This window comes from Elephantulus edwardii, unplaced genomic scaffold, assembly GCF_000299155.1.
Source record: "Elephantulus edwardii isolate Elephantulus edwardi_28Jun2011 unplaced genomic scaffold, EleEdw1.0 scaffold00117, whole genome shotgun sequence".
Taxonomy (NCBI): Eukaryota; Metazoa; Chordata; class Mammalia; order Macroscelidea; family Macroscelididae; genus Elephantulus; species Elephantulus edwardii.
Window position 1 is genome coordinate 4,964,543 of NW_006399867.1, and position 22,002 is coordinate 4,986,544.

The following is a 22,002-nucleotide window of genomic DNA, read 5'->3' on the forward strand; positions in this document are numbered from 1 at the left end:
ATCTGAATGTCTTCTTTGGTGAAGTGTCTGTTCATATCCTGTGGCCATTTTTCACTTGGATTATTTACCTTTATCTTGTTGTGGTGAGCTCTGCTCTTCTTATGACCACTTTAGATAGATCTTCTGTTTTACAATGGGCAGTTATTTCCAAGTGGGTTTTTTAGATTCCTAACAATTTTTAAAAAACAAATCAGACCTATTTCATGGGTTCTGTTGCTAAATCATAGTAGCTTCTAGAGCTCTGGTGGCCTAGTATCAAGAAACTACACTGCAATCCTGAAGGCACACAATTCGAGGCCACCAGCTGCTCCACAGGAGAAACATGGGAAATCTCCTCCCATGTGATTAACTCTCTTTGAAAGCCCACTGGAGGGGCAGCTGTGCATCAGTTCCAACTCTGTGGCACACAATAACATCATCATGCTTTGAGCAATAGGATTGCAGGCATGGAATGGGAAACAGAATCAACATAGCCTGTAGGTTTAACACTGTCTTATAAACACTAAGCAGGAAACTGGAAGCAGAGGCTAAGCGCTGATGGGCTTTCTCCCACATACTCAAAAGTACGCCTCAGTCTTACCAGTACCTCCAGCCTCCTGCAGGTAGACCAGTCTCTTGGTTTTCAGTTTACTTTTGGTTAACACCCTGGGATCTCACATAGCTTTCTGCTCTCAGGTTAATGACATGTTCATGTGGCTCGTCCAGCCCTGCTTGGAATTTATTCGCCTTCAATGTAGATTTGTGGTGCAGACATCCCCCATCCACCTTGTCTTCTCAATGATGAGACTGTACTCCTCCCTGCTTGGTAAGTGCTGTCCACAATCCTTAAGCTGAAGAGAGGGTAAAGTGGCTTGGCTATTTCTCTCTGTTTCTACCTCTCTTTCCCCCCCCTATGTCTGGGCATGCACCAGTCACCTGAAATTTTACCTTCGGTACTGAGAGACCAAATAAAGAGGCTGACAGCTCATAATGGCAAGGTGGGGATTTACAAAGACATTACATTCCAAAGTGAAGTTCTGGTCAGTAGCAGGGTGTACTCAAGTCAGCACCTGCCAGAAGGAGGCAGGATTAAAAAAAAATGGTTCTGGAAAGCAAAGATGGTGCAGCTCTAGGCCCTGAGACCACCCCAGCACTTGCTACATACAAGTAACTTGGCAAGGGGAAAGAAGCTAGTAGCAAGCAAGAGCATCGTCATATTGATTTTTGAAAAAACTTGTTCCTGTATACTCTGCCCCTTGAGGCCAACTCTCACAATCTGGTGCTCCCCAGTCTCCTCTTCTACAAGGGCCCTGAGGGGAGGTTCTAGAAATATAGACAAATACAATACAACAACTAGTTAGGAAATTTTAAAAAATTCATTACATTGGGAAAATCTACTGTTAGGGACATCTCCAGAATGCTAAAAAGCAACGATGTGAGTCTAGAGACTAAGATGCACCTGATCCAGGCCATGGTCATCGCAATTACTTGTTATGCATCAGAGAGCTGGATAGTGACTAAGGATGACAGAAGAAGAATCAATGCCTTTCATCTGTGGCACTGGAATAGAGTTTTGAACACACCATGAACAACTGCCAGGAACACAAATAAGTCTGTCTTGGAGAGGGTGAAACCAAGTTTCTCCTTGGAGTCTAGGATTTTGAAGCTTCCTCTCACATACTTTGGCATGTGGCCAGGAGGGACTGATTCTTGGAGAAAGACACCATGCTTGGAAGGGTGGAGGGACAGCACAGGAGAAGAAGACCCCAGATGAGATGGAGTGATATAGTGACTGGGGCCCTGGGGGGTAGGTGGGCTGGAGTCAATGAGACTGACTCAGAACAGGGGAGGCTTCAGAGCTGTTATACATACGGTCAGTATGAGTTGCAGGCAACTTGGAAGTATATAACAACAACAATTTTCCATTTATTTAATCAATTTGTTCTTATATTGTGTTTTTTAAATTCTTGTAGAGTTTTGTCTGCTTTCCTCAATTTTTGTCTGTGAGTTCCCTGAATTTTTTTAGGACACTTGAACGTACTTTGTTTGAATTCCTCATCAGGGAATTTCAGTAACATTTCTTCCAATGAAAGGTTTTTCTGACTCTATTTTAGTCATTTGTTTGTGACCTCTTTTGCTATTTTTTGTTTGATTTGAATTTAGCTGTGATCTCTGAGACACTGTGATATTGTTATTTGTTTTGATACATCTAATTAAGCAGGGCCATATGCAGCTCAGTGATTTGGCAATTCTTACCCTTTACTTCGTATTTCTTTTGGTGGATATGATAGAAGCTGGAAGATCATCTATCCGCTGTTCATGATTTGATTCCTACAGATTCTGTCAGGTCCGTGTGTACAGCCTGTTTCTTTTTTTTAAGACATTTGCAATCAACAAGCAAAATTCTGTCATGTGATCTCCAGCCCCAGTTTTATCATCAAGGTCATATTTTCCGACTACCAACCCTTCTTCATTTCTAAACTTTTCATTTCTATCTCCAGTTATTATCCATGTATCTTGATTGTGTGTTCAATTAACTTCAGACTGAAGATATTGGTAGAAATCCTCTTTCATTATCTTTTGCTTTAGTGGTTGTTGTATAAGTTTGAATAATAGTTGCATTAACAGATCTTTCTTGTATTTCTTTTTTTGTTTATTTGTTTGGGTTGGGATTTGTTTGAGGGTTTTTTTAAGCAAAACAAGTTGAAAAGGGTCTATTAAAGTAATGTAAGAGACACATGGTTGATGAAAGAGAGAGATGGGCCATAAGAAAGAGTTAAAGAGAAAAAGGAAAGAATAAAGGAGGGGGAAAACACTCCTGGAAAATCAGGGTGGATCTAAACCTTTTGGGTATGCTGCCAGCAGATAAAAAGAGTTCTTTCTTATATTATTGTGAATATGATCCTGTCACTAATAGTATAGTGTTTTAGAAGAGAGCTTGAAATGTTCTTCTGAGCTTTTTCATTGCCAGCATAGTGGACAATAGTGAATTAAATCCGATTTGTCTAATTCAGAGTGGCCAGTACCAGTCCATTTCAGCTCGCTCATTCCTAGCATGTTGGTCTTTATGTCTTTAGTTTCATTTGTTACAACTTGGGATGGTTCTAGAGTCACACTTCATACATTCAGCATCCATTGTTAACAGACATTTGTTGCTGTTTCTCCTCCTTTTTTTGAGTTATGCTGTGTCAGCAAATAAAGGTGTTTCGGTTCCTGCATTAATTTATCTCATGGAGGGTTTTCTTTTCTTTTGGTGACGTTCTACTTTTTCAAGCATGATCTGTCTCTCCATGAACTGACCCCTTCTGATAACATGCCCAAAAGATATGAAATGAAGGAGCTGACTCATACCTAACCCTCCGGTGGGTGTTCAGAGGTTGTAAATTGTTTGGGAGGAGATTGCCCATTTGCTTCCTAGAGAGTTAGTGAATTCAAACCACCTGTCTACTGGTTGACTGTGCAACTCTTTACCTCTGTGCTTAATGGAAAGTTCCCATTTCTGTTTTCTATTTCTAGTCTTCATTCATTTCCTAATTAAAATTCTCCTATAATTAACAACCATCTTTCCTATTTACTTACTTGACAGTGTGTTGACTTGCATAGATTTACTTTATTCTCTGGTTTATAATACAAAACCAGAATTATTTTGTTGCTCATATAACCAGAGACAAGAAACTCCTCTAGGCAGATTCCTCCTATACCCTTCAAAAATGCTCTTATCCTTTTTAAAAAACTTCCTTGTTTCCTGCCACTACATGACATTCCACGCTCATTCTGTAGTCTTCCTGGCTCAACCACTTCTCTAAAAAGCCTTGATTTTTTTTATACTGAGGAGGAGTTTTTAGAAATCAAGATCTGGGTATTAAGGATATTCAGTATTACTAGACAAGAACACCAAATATTTATAAGTGTCACTTAAAGGACAAGCAGCAGGAACATTCTAGGAAATGACTAAAGCAAAGAGATCCAATTTGGTAAAGTGCCACAACGGTTCCTGGTAACCATGGGCAGCATGGGTAGAGGGAAATGTGTTTAACACGTTGCCTCAAATGACGGGGCAAGAAAAAAAAATGTGTTTCTAAGCATGGCCGTCAATGTAAGTGTGCGGCAACGTTTTTTAAAGGAAGGAGGAGGAATGTTAAAAAGAAGTGGGGAGCATTTGGTAAACAGTTTTTATCTTTTTCTCATTTCCCCCGCCCCTTTGGGTTTATCCTTTTATCATAAAGAGAAAAATATAGTGCTGCATCTTATTCCCCAAAGTTGTAAGGAGCAGAACCATCAACATTCCTTGGGAACACAGTAGAAATATCGAGACCCCTTTCAGGCCCCATGGCGGACCCAGTGAACCAGAGTCTGCATTTTCACGAAATCTTTGATGAGTTCTGTGCGCACTAAAGTTTGAGAAGCACTGGTTGAGTGACACTCAACATCGGGCCTTTGAGATGAGTCAGACTTGGATTAAAATCTAGTTTCTCTACGATCTGTGTGACCTAGAGCTTCTCTAATGTTAACAATTTCATCTCTCAAATGAGGACAGTAATGCCTCTTTGCTACGTTTGTTACGCAGCGATGGATGTTGATAAATGGTCTAGCAGGAAAGACCTCTCAGTTGGTATCAGTCCAGCACTGGCACAGACCAGCCAGTTCACATCCTTTATGTCTGGGCCATCACTCCACACCCGGCTGTGAGGTTTCCTTTTTCCTCTTTTAGATGAAATCAATACCGCGGAAGAGGAGGACAGTGAATTAAATGAAGGTTTGACAAGTCTCCAGATCTTCCTTTGGCTGCAAGCCCTGTTCCTGTTTGCCTTGGTGTGGACGATAGCTGGCACCATCAATGCAGACAGCAGAAAGAAATTTGATGTGTTTTTCCGCAACTTGATCATGGATATGGATGACAACCACCCAAGGCCCAAAAGTGTTAGACTCACCAAAAACAACATCTTCCCAGAAAATGGTAATTCCATTCCTGTTTCTTTTTCTCTGTGTGTGTGTGTGTGTGTGTGTGTGTGTGTGTACCGTCATATTGGATCTCTCTGGTACAGGAGGAGATTGTCCCTCCTTCTCCAGCAGAGCATCTGGTGGATTGGAACCGTGCGTCTCTGGATTGCATTCCTGTTTCTTGTGTCTTGTGCTGTAATTGTTTGGATCCTGTTTTCCAAACCCACCCAAAAAGCGTGAACCATGGAAGGAGCATTTACAGAAACCAAGAAGGATTCTATCACTTGCATGGTGGGTTCTTCAGAGCTGATCTGTGTGTTTAAGAGATGGATGACCTTAAACATTTTAACTGCTTTTATCTATACAAATGTGATAGAACATTGTACTTTTAATTAAAAATTACCCATAAAAAATATGAGAGCAAACATTGGTGATGGTTATACAATAGGTTAATGAATTTATATTGTTAAATTATGTTGTTGAGTATTACCAAGTCAGAACCAACCTCCAGCAGGATTATCATATTATCATGCAGTTAATCATAGAGGAGGAGATTACCCATCCATCTGTGAAGCAGCTGGTGGATTCGAACTGCATGTGTTTGAGATTAAAGTACAGTTTCTTACCAGTAGGCCCCCAGAGCTCACTTGTTAAATTGTATGTTTGAAAAATGTTAAACTGGCAATTATTGTGTTATAATTATTTTTATAACAATACAAAATATTTGTTCCAGCAGAAATTCAACTAGTTTTTGGGTTTTTTTTTTGTGTGTCAATAGCTTTTTTATCCAGATGACACAACCTTGCTTATTGAGTGTGGGAAGGACTTGAAGCACTTTCTCCAGAAGATCAAAAACTATTCTAGCTATTCTATTCTCTTTCCTTGTTTCAGTATTTTTGCTCTTTATAGGTGGGCTGCTCATTCTTAACCATTAAAATCAGTAGCCCACAACTTCAATTATACTTTTTACTGCCTTGCAGGATCTTAATTTGGCTGTTAATATATTTCATTCTTTTACCTCCTGTCTTAGTCTCATGCCTTCAATATGGATTATATCTCAACATAAAAAAAAAACCAAAAACCCTCACTACTGAACTGATAAGCACCATCATGATAAATAGAGAAAAGATTGAAAGAAAACTAATTATTTTGTTTGACTGAGATCTCCAGTCAACACCCTTGGCACTAGCATTCAAGAAATCAAAAGACATGCTGCAGGAGATCACAGGATTGCACAGTTTGGTGTGTGAAGGGAGAATGTACAGGAAATGGAAAAGATTCAGTGGGGATCTGAAAAGATGGGGTAATGCTGGGCATAGTTCAATGGTGATTAGTTTGGGGTTTTTTTTCCTTTTTTAAAAATTTATTATTCATTTCAAGGTGATTAGTTTTACAAGATGCAATGAGTGGGACAAAATGTTTGAAACAGAATGTGAATGAAGGATAGTGTGAAATTTTGGTAAAATATTGAATAATGGGAGGGAAGCTACAATAATGTTGTTGTTGTTGTTGTTTGGTACTGTCGAGTTGAATGCAACTTACAGTGACCCTATGAACGAGATCTGAGCCCTTTCTTTTCCTGTGCCAGCCTTATCATTTCTGACACACTTAAGCCAATTGCTGCAGACTCTGTGCCAACAACATTTGTTGTTACCGTTGTTGTGTACCACCAGATCAAAATTGACCTATAGTTTATCCCCCACTGGGTTCTCAGAAGCAGTTAAGTGCATGGAAGGAGATTGCCCATCCTTCTCTTGTGATGCAAACCAATATAAAATGAAAATTTTTTAAAAAGGCAGGTTGCAGTGGCAAAGTCTACAGACCGAGACCTCTCCAACGTATTGAGGAGCAATAATGGCAGATTGAAGACTAAGGTGCACCTGATTCAGGCCTTGGTCTTTTTCAGTCATTTGCTATGTATCTGAGAGCTGGATGATGGATAAGGATGACAGAGAAGGATTGAGAGCTTTGAATTGAGGTGTTGGAGAAAAGTACTCAATATCCCAAGGACTGCTAAAAGAACAAACATATGTGTCTTGGAGAAAGTGAGGCCAGAGTTCTCCTTGGAGGGTCAAGGAAAGTGAAACTTCATCTCTCATACTTTGGGCAGGTTGTTAGGAGAGGTTCATGCTAGCAAAGGTGAAGGGTCCGTAAAAGGGAAGAAGACCCTCAACGAGATGGATTGGCACAGTGACCGCAGCACTGGGTTAAGTATGTCGGAAATGATAAGGATGGCACAGGATAGAAAAAGGCTCACTTCTTGTTCATAGGGCCACTATAAGTTGTATTCAACTCAGCACCTAACAACAGCAACATTTTGGCTTCCTTACCATTCTAGCCTCTGATCCATAATCAACTCATTGGCAGTGGGTTTGCTTTGATTTTTCAGAAAGGTCAGTTGTCTGAAAATTGCCTACTCTACTGTGACTTCTATGACTATTATTTTCTCTTTCCTTGTTTAATGTTTCTGCTCTCTGTAGATGGGCTGCTCATTCTTACGTTTGACTCTAATAGCCCACAACTTCAGTTTCATTGTTTACTGCCTTGAAGGATCGTAATTCCACTGTTATAAATTTCATTCCTTGACCTTCTGCCTTAGTTCATGATTTAGAGCATGGGTTGTGAAGTCAAATTGAATGATTTGAGTCCTGGCTCCAACACTTTCCAAGTGGGTGACTTTGAAGAACCTAGTTAGCCTATCTCAGTTTCCTCAACTATAAAAAGGGAACACTAAGAATAGTATGTATTCAAGGTGTGTTTTTTTTAATTTATTATTTTGTCTGTGTGTACCGTCAAATCAGATCTGACTAGTACAAGAGAAGATTGTCCCTTCTTCAGCAGAGCATCTGGTGGATTCGAACCATACACCTCTGGGATTGCAGTGCAGCTTCTTGCCACTAGGCCACCAGAGCTTGCCCAGTGTGTCCTTTTGAGGAAGAAAGTAGTCTTTGCCCAGAAAAGCATGTCAAAAGAGTGTGGCATATAGAAATTACTGGAAACTAGTAAAAACTCTTCTCACTATCATCATCATCATCATCATCATCATCATCATCATCATCACCATCTCTATTTGCTCATTCCTTTATTAACCTAGTCTCTGTTGCCTTTTATCTCAACTTGTTTCTTTATGATTTCCTATTTTTTTTTTAAAGAAACTCAAGCTTTTGTATGCTGCTGAGAAAACCAAGCAGTTTCCTGCTATCTTGTCCTAAGTCCTTTATTATGCAAAGGATGAAGTCTGCTCTTCAGCCTGAACTCTTGTATGATGTTCCCTTTCTTTTTTGTTTTGCACTAGCTTGAGGTGCCCCAGCGACTCAACATAAGTGCTTGACGAAAAGGTTGGAAGATCAAACCCACTCAGCTGTTCCATGGGAAAAAGACTAGGTGATCTGCTTCTATAAAGATTAACTGGAAAGATTTACATACTACTATCATTGCTTCTATCAGTAATACTTCTGTCATTGTTGTTATTGTTGTTGTTGTTATGTGCTGTTGAGTCTCCTGCAACTCATAGCGACCCTATGTAAAACAGCCCTAAATCCTGTGCCAATCTCACCATCTCCAACACTCCCACCCCCATTACCCCAGTCACTGAATCGATCAACCTCATAGAGAGCCTTCCCCTCCTGTGCTGTCCCTCCACCCTCCCAAGCATGACGTCCCTCTCCAAGGACCTGTCCCTCCTTACAACATGTCCAAAGTGTGTCAGACTGCCATTGTTATATCAGTATTAATACTGTCATTGTTAGGAGGAAACATAATTCCCAGCATGCACTGTAAACTGCTTTCTCCATGTATCTGGTCTCACAGCAGCTGCTCTGCTTAAGAGCACGTTTGGCCCTGAAAAGACTACAAGACTTGAATGACACCTTACGAATGACTACTGCGAGCATGTCCATGAAAAGTTTAGCTTTACTTTGTCTCTATGGGAATCAAATACTTCACTCCTTCCCTGCCAGCTTTCCAAATTCTCACTGCTTTTGGACATGAGGAGGGTAGATTACGTTGATAAAGTGCCTTGGAAATGAACCCAGATGTAGCAAAGAGCAATGAGATGGCCAAGCTCCAGTGACCACATGATGTGATTGGCTAGTGCTGTGTGCTGTAACGCAGCCTTTTCTGATAGCTCTGCCAGGGAATGTTCAAAAGAAGAGAAGTTCCTCCATAGAAGCACGTCTGTAGCTTTTCTCTTAGAGAAATGGGCAAGACTTAGTGAATTCAAAGTGCCACAGCTGTCTCATTCATTGTGAACTGGGACCCTGTTACCCTTATCCACTACAGAAAACTGGTCTGGCCAGGGGAGAGTGAGACAAGGAGAAGAGCCCTCCTTAGCCTGGCCACTGAAAGGGCAGAGGAATAGCCTGGTTTTTTGTGCAAGGCTTGCACTGAGTCTTGACATCCTAGAACAGCCATTGAAAAGCTAATGGATAGGCTTTCCTGCCTACCCACATATAATGTTTGGAGGTACCTTTTCTCAACCCAGCTTCATCCGCGGTGTAGCTAGAAGAGACTCTGTCTTGATTCTCTCAGTCTTTACTTTCAGTAATGTCTTTCCTCTTACGCCTGTGTCTTCTTTGCCGTTCATCCCTCCATCATCTTCCTTCCTACCCTCTGAGTTTTATTCTTGCACACAGCTGTCCTTGTGATCTTGTGCGGCTACCTGTTCTAAGGACCAAGTCCCTCTCTTGTGCAATCATCCATCTCATAAATCTGTCTATTATCTGGCCACAAGTGGTGCTACAGAGGTGAGTTCAGCTCCAGCCTCAAAGAGAAGCGAAGCACCATCATCTCAGGGGTTCTGGTAGTCCCCTGTATACCAGTAATCTGGGCCATGATTGTAATTTTGAGTTTTGTTCTACTCCTGTGATTTCATATCTCTTCCAGGAGGAAATGGGCAAACTGCATAGAACCCATCTGAATCAGAGGCCTGGTAAGTGTTGAGTGCAATTTCTTTGTTGTTATGTATCATTACATCAGAACCAACCCATAGCCGACCCTCCAGCAGCAGTTAACTGCACTGCACAGGAAGAGGTTGCCCACCTTCTCCCTTCAAAGGCTGGTGGCCTCGAACTGCATGCTTTCGGGATTACAGTGCAGCTTCTTGCCACTAGGCCACCAGAGTTTCACCATTACACTATTACACCAGAGCATTGTAATTTCAGAGGTATAATTTACATTCTATAAAATGTACTCTTTTTTCTTTTTTTAATTGAGATTTTAATGTAAGTTTATAGAGAACTTGGATTTCCGTTCATTGTTGCACATTTTCCTCCCTGAACCCCCACCCCAGTTCGCTTTTCTCTTTGGGGGGAAAAAAATTCTTTCATTGTTGTGCAATTCCCCATCCCCAGCTCAGTCCACTTTACTATGAAGCTCTTATTCTAAACTCTTCTCATACAAAATCAAATAGATGAGGGAAAGAACTGCTTAAAATGTACTCATTTTAAATGGTGGTGTTATTGTTGTTGTGTGCCATCGAATCACTTATGACTCATAGTGACCCTGTGTATAATAGCCCAGAAATATGCTCTATCCTGTGCCAATCTTATTGTCTCTGACACACCTACACCCATTACCCCAGTCACTGAATCAATACAACTCATTGATGATCTTCCTATCTTTCTCTGTCCCTCCATGCTCCCAAACATGACGTCCCTCTCCAAGGACTGGTCCCTCCTTGCAGCATGCCCACAGTATGTCAGACAAAGCCTCGGAATCTTTGCCTCCAAGGAGCAACCTGGTTTCACCCTCTCCAGGATGAACCTTTTTGTTCTACTGACCTTTTATGGTATATTCAACACTCTTCTCCAGCACCACAGCTCAAAGGTATCAGTTATCTTTCTATCACCCCTAGTCACTATGGCCTGGATCAGGCACACTTTAGTTTCCAGACTGACATCATTGCTCTTTAGAACTCTGAAGAGGTCCCTGACAGCTGATTTTCCCAATGCAATTCATCTTTTGACTTCCTGGCTGCTGGTACCAAGAGTGTTGATTGTGGCTGTTGTTGTTGTTTGATGCCATCGAGTTGTAGACGACTCACAGCGGCCCTATGAACAAATGGCCTGAGCACTGTTCGTACATAGAGTTTCTGGAGGCAAGCCATTTCGGAAGTGGATGCTGCTCCTGCTTCCAGGCTTGTTTTAGTCGGGAAGCTCCAGCCAACTCTGTCCACCATGGGTGCCCATTACCACGACTGGCACATCACTGTCACAGTCTTCAGCATCACAGCAACCACGAGTTACCTCTGTACAGCAACGCACAGACCAGTGCTATACCACCTAGAAGAATGTTTGACAGGAAAACAATTTGAACTTGGCCGAGGGCCACAGATGAAAATCACCTACCTTCAGCTTGGTAGCATAGCTTCCTTTCCACTAGGCCAACGTAGCTCTCTCTTTGTCGTTGTCATTGTTATTGTTGTTTGATGTCTTCAAGTAGTAGAGGACTCATAGCGACCCTATGAACGAACGGCCTGAGCACTGTTCGTAGATAGTGTTTCAGGAGGCAAGCCATTTCAGAAGTGGATGCTGCTCCTGCTTCCAGATCTTGGTCTCTAGAGACATTCAATTCAAAATTACTCAAACTTGCGCATGCAATTCTTCCTCACTCTGCTACCTGACAACTTGCCAGAACTTTTCTCCAATTAGTGTGAGTTGGTGCTCGACCGCTGCCTTTCTCCACATGCTCAAATCCTGATCTGCAAATTAAATCCTAAGCCAAGCAAAGTAAAAACTGTTAACAGTCTCAATCTCTTCACCATGTATCATGATGCTGCCCGTCGGCCCAGGGGTGAGAATATTTGTTTTCTTGATGGTGAGCTTCAATCTGTATTGAAGGTTGCAGTCCTTGACCTTCTGCGTAACACGCAAACCTTAATAAGGGAGCTCTCATGGCGGGAGGAGGATGGGCAGTCTTCTGTCATGTGATTTACAGTTTTTGAAAACCTGCTAGAGACTCAGTGGACCACAACAGCAACAAGTGTGACAGTCAGTGGCTTTTCCTAAGTTTATACTATCCCACAACGCATTTTTTTTTAGAATATTTTTATCCTTTCCAAAAGATCTTTCATCCACCTGGAGTTAATTTTTATATATGGTGTGAGGTATAGATCTTGTTTTCTTTCTCTGAAAATGAATATCCAATCTTGCCAGCACCATTTGCTAAAGAAATTGTCCTTTTTTCCAAATTACAGGATTTGGACCCATGATCATAGATGCGTGGATTTTCTTCTGGGTTCTCTTTGTTACTTTGGTCTATGTGTCAGTAATTAACCCATATTGTTACCCATAGTGCAGGATTATGCCTGCAATTATGTTGATCTTAGTTAGATGTCTGTATCTCTCTATGGCTTCTCTTTCTCTAGGAGTTTTGTGCTCATTCTCATTTCTTATTTACTTCCTTCCCCTTCACACTTCTTAACAATTTTCTCTTTAAGGTAGAAAAATGTATTGCCCTTGAGTCTGGACTCAAGGTTCAAACTCATGGTTTGAACCTCTGGACCTCTGTGGGTTTTCAGAGCTATAAATGGCATGAGTGAAGATTGCCTATTTTTCTCCTGCTGGTGGATTCAGATCACCAGAGAGGCATCACCTTTTGGTTAGTAACACAACCCCCTGCTTCTCTTCCCATCTCCCACCACTCGCCTCCGTGGTAACCATCAAGAATGTTTCTATGAATAAACATGTCCTCAACTTCTTCGAATAATGAACTCATGACAATATTCTTTTGTGACTGACTTACTTCACTCAGCAAAATGTCTTCCAAATTCATGCATTTTATGCAATGTTTTATGAATTCTTTGTTATTCTTTAATGGTGCATAATATTCCATATTGTTTGCTTTCCATAGTTTGCTTAACACCAGCCTATTTGGACTACTTTAGCTATATAGTGAGTTTTGAAATTTGAAAAATGTTAAACTTGCTACTTTATTTTTCTTCTTCAGTAGTATTTTGCTTAACCAGTGTCTCTTTCCTTTTCTTTTCAAGTTAGTGACTTCCCCCCCCCATCTTTTTAAGGAATACTGGTTGAATATTGATCAGGTTGCATTACATCTGTAATATTGATGTTTTCATAATGTTAAGTCTTCCTAGCCAAAGATCTTGCAATTTCTCCTATTTTTAATGGTAGATCTCTTGCAGTATTGCTTTTACTTTTTTTTTTAAACAAGTCTTTTGTGTCTCTAGGTTTTACTTCTAGTGTGGTTTTTTAAATTAATTTTAATGAACGTTTGCAGAGATTTTGGATTTCCATTCATTCATTGTTGCACTTTTCTCCCTGCCCACCCCTCCCTACCCCCAGTTCGCTTTTCTCTTGGAAAAGTAAAAGAAAAATTCTTTCATTGGCATACAACACCCCCTCTCCCCAAGTACACTCCACTATGCAACCTTCATTCTGGACTCCAGTCATAACCGTAATACCCAACCATATGTCGCTTTTAAACTTTATAGTAAATGTTGTAGATACTTGAGGGAGTATTTATTTTTTATGGCTTCTTCAGAGTTCTCCTTGTTGTTGAAGAATCTGATTGATTTTTTTTTTTTTAGTATTTCTCAAGGGTTTTTTTTTTTGTTTATTTCTTTTTTTACAGAGGTTTTGGATTTCCATTCATTCATTGCCGCAATTTTCTCCCTGCCCACCTCTCCCCACCAGCTTGCTTCCCTCTCCGAAGAGAGAAAAGGAAAAAAAAAATTCCTTCATTAGTATACAATTCCCACGTCCCTTTCCCCCAACCCCACCCCGAGTACACTTCTCTATGCAACCTTAATTCTAGATTCCTGTGCTAACCATAATACTCAATCATATATCACTTCTAAGAATCTGCTTGATTTTTATGTCAGTCTTGTTCCCTGCCACTTTCCTGAGTCTTCCCATTAGCTCCAGTAGTTTTTTTGTTGAGTCTTTGAGATTTTCTTTATGTATCACAGATAATTTGCAAATAAGGATAATTTTACTTCTTCCTTGCAAGTTTGGAAGCTTTCTATTTCTCTTGTCTTATTGGCCCTGAGTAGACCTTCAAATCTGGAGGACAAGTACCTGGCCAAGTAATCCATATTTATCATCATTTTTTTAAAAAAAGTTGACCAGACAGAGTGTGAAAATTATCAATGTCAGTAATATCACACGCAAACAAGATCCAGCTGAAATTAGCCAAAAACAACTGGAACAGTACATCGGCAGAGAACTGCTATATGTGCAAGCTGAGTTTAGAAGAATCTGTAGCACTTGGGACATTCTAACCAATGTTAGATGGATATTGGCTGAAAACAGAGAGTACCAAAGGAATATGTATCTGTGTTTCATTGACTATGTGGATCACACTTAACAGTGCTCATACGAAACTTATACTTGGACCAGGAAGCAGTCCTCAAAACAAAGCATGGAAATACGACATGGTTCAAAATCAGAAAAGATGTACATCAGGGATGTATACTGTCTCCATATGTTTTCAATTTATATGCAGAACTATTCATCTGGGAGGCTAGACTTTATGAGGAAGAATATGGCATCAGTATTGGAGGAAAAGACTCATCAACAACTTGCATTATACAGATGACACAACTTTGCTTGCTGAAACTGAGGAGAGCCTGAAGTGTTTGCTGCAGAAGGTCAAGGACTGTTGTCTGCAATATGGACTGAAGCTGAACATCTGAAAAACAAAGGTTCTTACCACTGGGCCAGTTGTCAGCATCATGATAAATGGAGAAGAGATTGAGATTGTGAACAATTTCAGCTTGCTTGGTTCCTTAATCAACACTCTTGGTACCAGCAGTCAGGAAATTAAAAGGCAAATTGCGTTGGGGAAGTCCGCTGTCAGAGACCACTCCAGAATGCTGAAGAACAATGATATCAATCTAGAGACTAAGATGCACCTGATGCAAACCATGGTCTTTGCAATTACTCACTATGCATCAAAGAGCTGGACAAAGCCTAAGGATAATGGAAGAATTGATGCCCTTGAGTTGTGGCGCTAGAGAATATTGAACATACCATGGACGGCCAAGAGAACAAACAGATTTGTTCTAGAAAGTGTGAACTCCAGCTGCTTCTGGGAGCCAAGGATTGTGAGGCTCCATCTCACTTACTTGGGCATGTGGCCAGGAGGGACATCATGCTCGGAAGGATGGAGGGACAGCACAGGAGAAGAAGACCTTGTATGAGATGGATTGACTCAGTGACTGGGGTAATGGGAGTAGGTGTATCAGAGACAGTGAGATTAGCTCAGGATAGAGTAGAGTTCAGAGCTGTTGAATATGTGGTTGCTATGAGTTGCAAGTGACTTGCCGGCACACAACAACAACAACAACAACAAATTTATTAAGGCTTGCTTTGTGACTTCATTATGTGATACATTCTGGACTATGAACTATTTGCATTTGGGAGGGGCGGGAATCAATATTGAGTTTTGGTTGTCTAGAATGTTCTGGATATACCTATGAGGTCAAGTTATTTGTTTGTGTACTTGTTGTTTGTTGTTATCTTCTTTCAGGTTTTCTCTTGTTGTTTTATCCTTCATCAAAAGTGCTATGTTATCCCGAAGGCACGTGGTTCAAATCCATCAGATGCTCCACTGCAGGAGGAGGGACAGTCTCCTCCTGTGCCAGTCAGATCTGATTCGATGGTACACAACAAGAAAACAAAACAAAAACAAAAAAAAAAAAAGCAGTGTGTTGAAGTCCTACTATTATTGTAATTTGTCCATTTTTGTTTTAGTCCTGTTAATATTGGCTTTTGGGGGACTCTTTCATTGAGTATACAGGTGTTTATCATGTTTATGTCCTCTTGCTAGATTGAACCAATCATTATATAATGCTCTTTTTTGTCCCTTGTGCTAATTTTTACTTTAAGTTTATTTGACACTCCTGGTTTTTCTTGGCTGCTGTTATAATCTTGTATTTTTTCCATTATTTGATTTTTAATTTATGTGTATCTTCTCATCTAAGGAAAAAATCTCTTATAAACAGTATATTGATAGGTCCTCCTCTCTTACCCATTCTGCCACTCTATTTTTCTGGATTGGTGTATTTAAGCCATTTATGTTCAGTATTGTTAATGATAATATAAGAATTTCCTGCTGGCATTGTTTGGTGTTTTGTATTGTAATGTTCATGATTTCTTTGTTCCTTATATTTTTCTCTGTTAATTTTGTCGTCAAATTTTTTTGTTCCTGTTGCTTTTGTGATTGCCAAGTCCTTATAATTGGTGAGAAAATTTGTTACGGGGTTTGTTTGTTGTTGTTGTTTTCATTTTCTTCACAGTTATTCTGTAATTTATTATTATTTCTCCAATTTTGAGACAAATCACTTTGGATTTCTGTAATGATTATTTTCTCTTCTTTTTTTCTTTTTAAGTGTCATCATTTACAAATTGATGTCTGTATTTCCTATTTTCAATTTGTAGGCCTTATTTTATTTTTGATACTTCTGTATCTGGTATCATTTTTGGTGATGTTTGTTGTGTGATTTAATTTCTTATCTATGTGCCATTATTGGTCCTCTGTCCAAAGGACTTCCTTTAATGGTTCTTGTGAAGTCAGTCTGGTGTGCACCTGGTTAACATGGGCAGAGTGGGAGGGTGTGGGACAAAACGTGGCAGACTGCATCTTTCTGATCACCGGTGTCAATTGTCCGGTTGCTTCTTCCATCAGAATGCTGTTTGTAAAAGTTCAGAATGTCCTCGCTGTATCAGTTCGTCCAGTGATTCACTGCTCCATTTCTCCAAGTTTACACACACCCCGCTCTTCCAGTTGGTACCTGCCTGATCCACTTCTGCATCCACTCATTTGAAATTCAGAGCTGAAGGGTTATCATTCATATCTGCTTGAGTTGGTTTCTCTTGTCTTTGTTGTAGAGCCTCTGAGTAGCTTGTCTGCCTGGTCCACCATCTTTCTAGAAGTCCTTTCCATCTTCAAAAGCTTACAGTGCCGTTCTACCCTTTCTTCAAGGACTGAGCCATAAGATTCTCAGGGGGAAAGCTTTAGCATGACCTTTACTGCTGGGCTTTCCGTGGTCTGGGAGCTATGGGGGAATGGCTCTCAAACAGAAGAAACAAACTTGGAGAATGTGCATGTAGGGGATAACAATTAAAGAATTTTTTTTTTTCAAAGAGAAAAGTGAACTTGGAGAAAGGGGCAGGGAGAAAATATGCAACAATGAAAGAATGCATGGAAATCCAAGTTCTCTATAAACTCAAGCATGTAGGGCTTTGGAGAATCCCTCTCAAGCTCAGGTTCATTATCATCTGACCTCAATCCTTGTTTGTCAACCCAGGAATTCACACATTGAGAAAATATTAGATTTCCCTCTCTTTGTTCATCTGTTATGTGCTACTGAAAAATTACTCACTTCTCTGTTGAAAAGTTTGCTCCTCTCTCAGGAGTAGAGAGCAGGGAGGAAGGGGGGGGTCTGGGATGTGTGGCAAAGGTAATAGAATCCATCTGCGTTTCTGGTATCCATCCATCCCTGTCATGTACTCTGACCAGAGTTTGATTTACAACTGCAGCAGGGAGTGAAGGGAAGCCATTATTCTGATGCCCAGAACTGTGATAAATGCTTGATACACACATCCCACAAATCTGTGGTGGTTTCTGAAACTTTAATGAAAATCAAACCCGTTTTACAGACACATAAACACTCTCCATGGATGACATCACACAGCTGTTATTCAGTCAGGCCTTTTCTCTTTGGTCTGTTTGTTCTTGTATCAAGGGAGTTGTGGCTTAGTGGTAAGAAGTCGTGCCTCTGACCCAAAGGCACACAGTTTGAATCCAGTAGCTGCTCTGTGGGAGAAAGATGAACAGTCTCCTCTCATGGCAGTTTTCTGCCTCTGAAAGTCCACTGGAGGGTCAGCTGTGTGTCAGTTCCGACTTCACAGCATGTCAACACCAACAGCATCAAGTCACAAATTTACTGCAGCTCGGCCTCATGAATGGTTTTGGTGTCCTCGTGTGTGTGGTAAAAACAAATTAAAGAAAAATTATCAAAACTATTTCCCTTGGAATCATATTGGTTTTTAGCTAAAAAAAAACCAAAAAATCCCATCTCTGGTTTTTCCACCTCCTTTCATCCCTTTGCATAGCTAGTTCCATTTTCCATTCTACTACTTCTGTTACTGTTCTTAAAAAGTGTTCTCTGTATTGATGTTTTTTGTTGCTATCATCTTAATGACTGCCAGATAGCTCATGCATCTTAAAAGGCATGAATTCAATGGGCCTCCTCCTATGAAGTGTGGAAGTTATTTCCAAAGTTTGGTGGTGGTTTTTATTGTTGTTATTGTTTTTGTTGTTTTTCTGTCACAGATGGTACAACATAGTCATGTGAACAAAAATTTTTGTCATAAATTATTTCCTTATGGTAAGTCTGCAAAAGCGGGACTTCTCGATTGGAACAGTGAACGTTTTTGTAGTTCTGTACGCATAGTGCCAGACTGCCTTCTAAGTAAAGCTGCAAAGTGATGGAGGGAGTACCAACCTCCCTTCTCTTGTATTTATGAGGTGAACCACAAAAGAAACCTTTCTTTTTCTCAAAAAAAAAAAAAATAACAATATCTCCAGCAGTGACCAAAGAAAGAGTTTATGACCAAAGGCTTTAAATATTGACAACTGAAGGGTAGAATGGGAAAGGAGAGATTCTGGCATTTCTTCAGTAATTGGTGTATCCGATGATGGGTTTATCTACAACCCATCAGTGTCCTGCCAAATGTGGAACTGAGAGGAAACAGAGTAAGGACACAAAAGTCTGAGAATTCTTGCTGGTTCTCTTTCCTCCAGTTCTTTCTGATTCTCTTGTCTCCAATATGGTGAGTGGGCAGCAAACTAGAAAATGTCCGAGAGAAATTCTGAGGCACAGAAACCCCTTCATGAGTCAGTAGTATCTTAGGAGGGACAGAAAAATACTGTACGAGGGTGGGAATCTTGCACAACACCATGCTGGGTTAGGGACCATGACCTTGGTCTTGGGGGAGCAGATTGCCTTACTGACTGGAGTGGGATTGGAACAGACTCCAGTTCAAGAGAGCTGGCAGATGTCTGAGACAGATCACAGAGCCCACATTACAGAAAAGGAAGCCATACACCTATCTTTACTGTAGTCAAGAAAGTGCAGGGCCCCAAATAATGACGTGTGATGTGAATAGTTAATGCACCCAACTGCTAGCCAAAAGGCTGGAGGTTCAAGTCCACCCAGAAGCATCTCAGAAGAAAATCCTGCTGTTGCTGTTGTGTGTTATTTATCAAGTCGGATCCAATTCATAGCTGACCGTCTAGCAGGTTTTCTGAGGCAATAAATCACACAGGAGATTTCCCATCCTTCTCTGGTGGAGCAGCTGATGCATTCGAACTCTGTCCCGTTGGTATTACAGCGCAGTTTCCTACCACGAGGGCACAAGAGCTCCAAAAAAAAAAAAATCTACGTTAAAAAAAAAAAAGTCAGGAAAAACCCTACGAAGCACAGTTCTTCCCTCTTACACCAGGGGGCCCAGTGAGACAGAACCAACTTGATGGCGGCTGGTGATGGTGCTGGACCAGAGCAAGAGTGGCGTGGCAGCTGTGCAAACATTAGAGAGAGAATAAAATAAATACGGCCCAATGAAGAAAAAATACTTCCCTTGAAAGAACTTAATAGTGGGAACTTAATTTTTTAGAAAATTTGAAGTTGGAAAGTGTGGTACTAGCATAGGATAAACATACAGACATGCAAGTCCATTGACTGGATTTGAGAATCTAGCTATAAACATCTATGTCCAATTAATTTTGATAAGCACAATTGCCAAGACAATTGGGGAAAGAATAGTCTATTTTTTTTTAATGGTGCTGGATCAACTGAATGTTTACATTCACAAGAATAACATTAATTCTTGTTCACAGAAATAAGTTTATTATTTCTTCACATAAATAATTAGACCATTTAGGTGTTCACACCACATAATATTAGTAAATGTCATTTACTAGAACATTTTTTACAAGCGTAATTTTTTAATCTTGAATTTAAATTGCTATAAACTCAGAAGAAAATATAAGTACAAATCCTTGTGACCTTGGATTAAGCAATGATTTCTTAGACAGGACAGCCTTCCACTGAAAAATATTTTACCAATTTAGTTTCATCAAAATTATGAGCTCCTAAGCTTCAAAGAATAACACTGAGAAAAATGCAGAATGGGAAAAAATGTTTGAAAATCATGTATCTGATAAGAGAATTGTATTACGAGTATACAGACCCACGTCAGAGATAGCACAGCTTCTTCCCAGACTTACTGCCATAATGTGATATGATGCAAGGTCGACACAAACCTTCAATTTGTAGAAAATGTAATGTCTGAGAAGCACAAGGTAGTGAAACACAATAAAAGAGGTTGTTGTTGTTGTTATGTGCCATCGAGTCCTTTGTGACTCATAGCGACCCTATGTACAACAGCCCTAAACCCCGCTCTATCCTGTGCCAATCGCACTGCCTCTGACACACCCATCCCGATTACCCCAGTCACTGAATCAATCCACCTCATAGAGGGTCTTCCCCTCCTGCGCTGTCCCTCCACCCTCCCAAGCATGATGTCCCTCTCCAAGGACCTGTCCCTCCTTGCAACATGCCCAAAGTATGTCAGATGAAGCCCCAGAATCCTTGCCTCCAAGGAGTTGCTTGGTTTAACCCTTTACAGGATGAATCTGTTTGTTTTCTTGGCAGTCCAGGGTACATTCAATACTCTTCTCCAGCACCACAGCTCAAAGGCATCAATTCTCCTTCTGTCCTCCCTAGTCATTGTCCAACTCTCTGATAAAAGAGGTAGGACTGGATACAAAACTGTCAAAACTCAGTAGCAAAAAGAGAGACCACTCTATTGTTGTTAGTGCTGTGGAAGCAGCTCTGACTCACAGTGACCCCGTGTGTAATAACAGAGTAAGTACCTCGCTTGGTCCTGTATCATCCTCAGTCTCCGCTGTACATACACCCATTGGAGCAACCTCTGTGCTGATCCACCTCATTGACAGTCTTTTTCTTCTCTGACCACCTTGAGGTCCTCTGTCCAGGAATTTCCCATCTACCAAACATGCCCAGATTATTTGAGATGAAGACTTGCTATCCTTGCCTCTATGAAGCTCCTTGAATTGTACTACTTCTAAGGCAGGTGTGTTTGATTTTTTGACACTCCGTGAGCTCTTGGTACTTCTTCACCAACAACACAATTCAAAGACCTTCCCTCAGACTTCCTTATTATTGTCCTACTTGCATATGCATATGAAAGAATTGAGGAAGCCATGGCTTGGGTCAAACACACCTTGAACTGATACGGCTGTTCATTAGGACTTTTTTTAATCCTTCTGTCGTCTTTTTTTATTGTCCGGCTCTCAGTAGAATAGCAAGTGATTGACAATATCATGGCCTGAATCAGATGGACCTTAGTCCTCAAAGTAACATCATTGCATCATTATTTTTCAATAATTTGGAGAGAACCTTGATTACAGACTTTCCTAGTGCAATACTTTTTTTTTTCTTTCTTTCTCTCTCTTTTTTTTTTAAATTTCCATTCATTCATTGTTGCACTTTTCTCCCCTCCCTCATTAGCACTTTTAAGGAGGCCCTTGACAGCAAACCTGTCCAATGCAATTCATCTTTTTATTCTTTTTTTTTAGAGTCTACATAACACATACATTACTTGTGTTTCCTATAGATATGGCTGATCATATCTTTTTAATTTTTATTTTATAATTGAGATTTTAGTGAAAGATTTTCGAGAACTTGGATTTCCATTCATTCATTGTTGTACATTTTCCTCCCTGTCCACTTCTCCCACCCTCTCTTTGTTTTATTTTTTTAAATTGTGATTTGAGTAAAGCCTATTATTTTGGGGGTTGTTTTCCAATCAGTCTTCTCTGGATATTTTGATCTGTAACATTAGTTATAACACTTACAGTGCCTGATCATCTAGTCATTCTACATTGTCTTTCCCTTCTAATAAGTGTTCATTGTTTATCAGTTCATTTTCATCATTTGATTTCTTGACTGTTTCCATGGGTGTTGATTGTGGATTCAAGCAAAATGAAATCACTGACAATCTAAAATACACACACACACACACACACACA

The 22,002-nt window shown here is 40.3% G+C and overlaps 1 protein-coding gene across 1 annotated transcript in view; it reads left to right on the plus strand.

The window, feature by feature from the left end:
* The window catches only part of DNAH3 (dynein, axonemal, heavy chain 3), a 230,099-nt gene that overhangs the window by 138,098 nt on the left and 69,999 nt on the right, over positions 1-22,002 (plus strand). The window contains exons 39-40 of the mRNA XM_006892705.1: positions 676-805; positions 4,691-4,936. Of these exons, the coding sequence (XP_006892767.1) occupies positions 676-805; positions 4,691-4,936 (376 nt within the window). The remainder of the gene's footprint in view (positions 1-675; positions 806-4,690; positions 4,937-22,002) is intronic.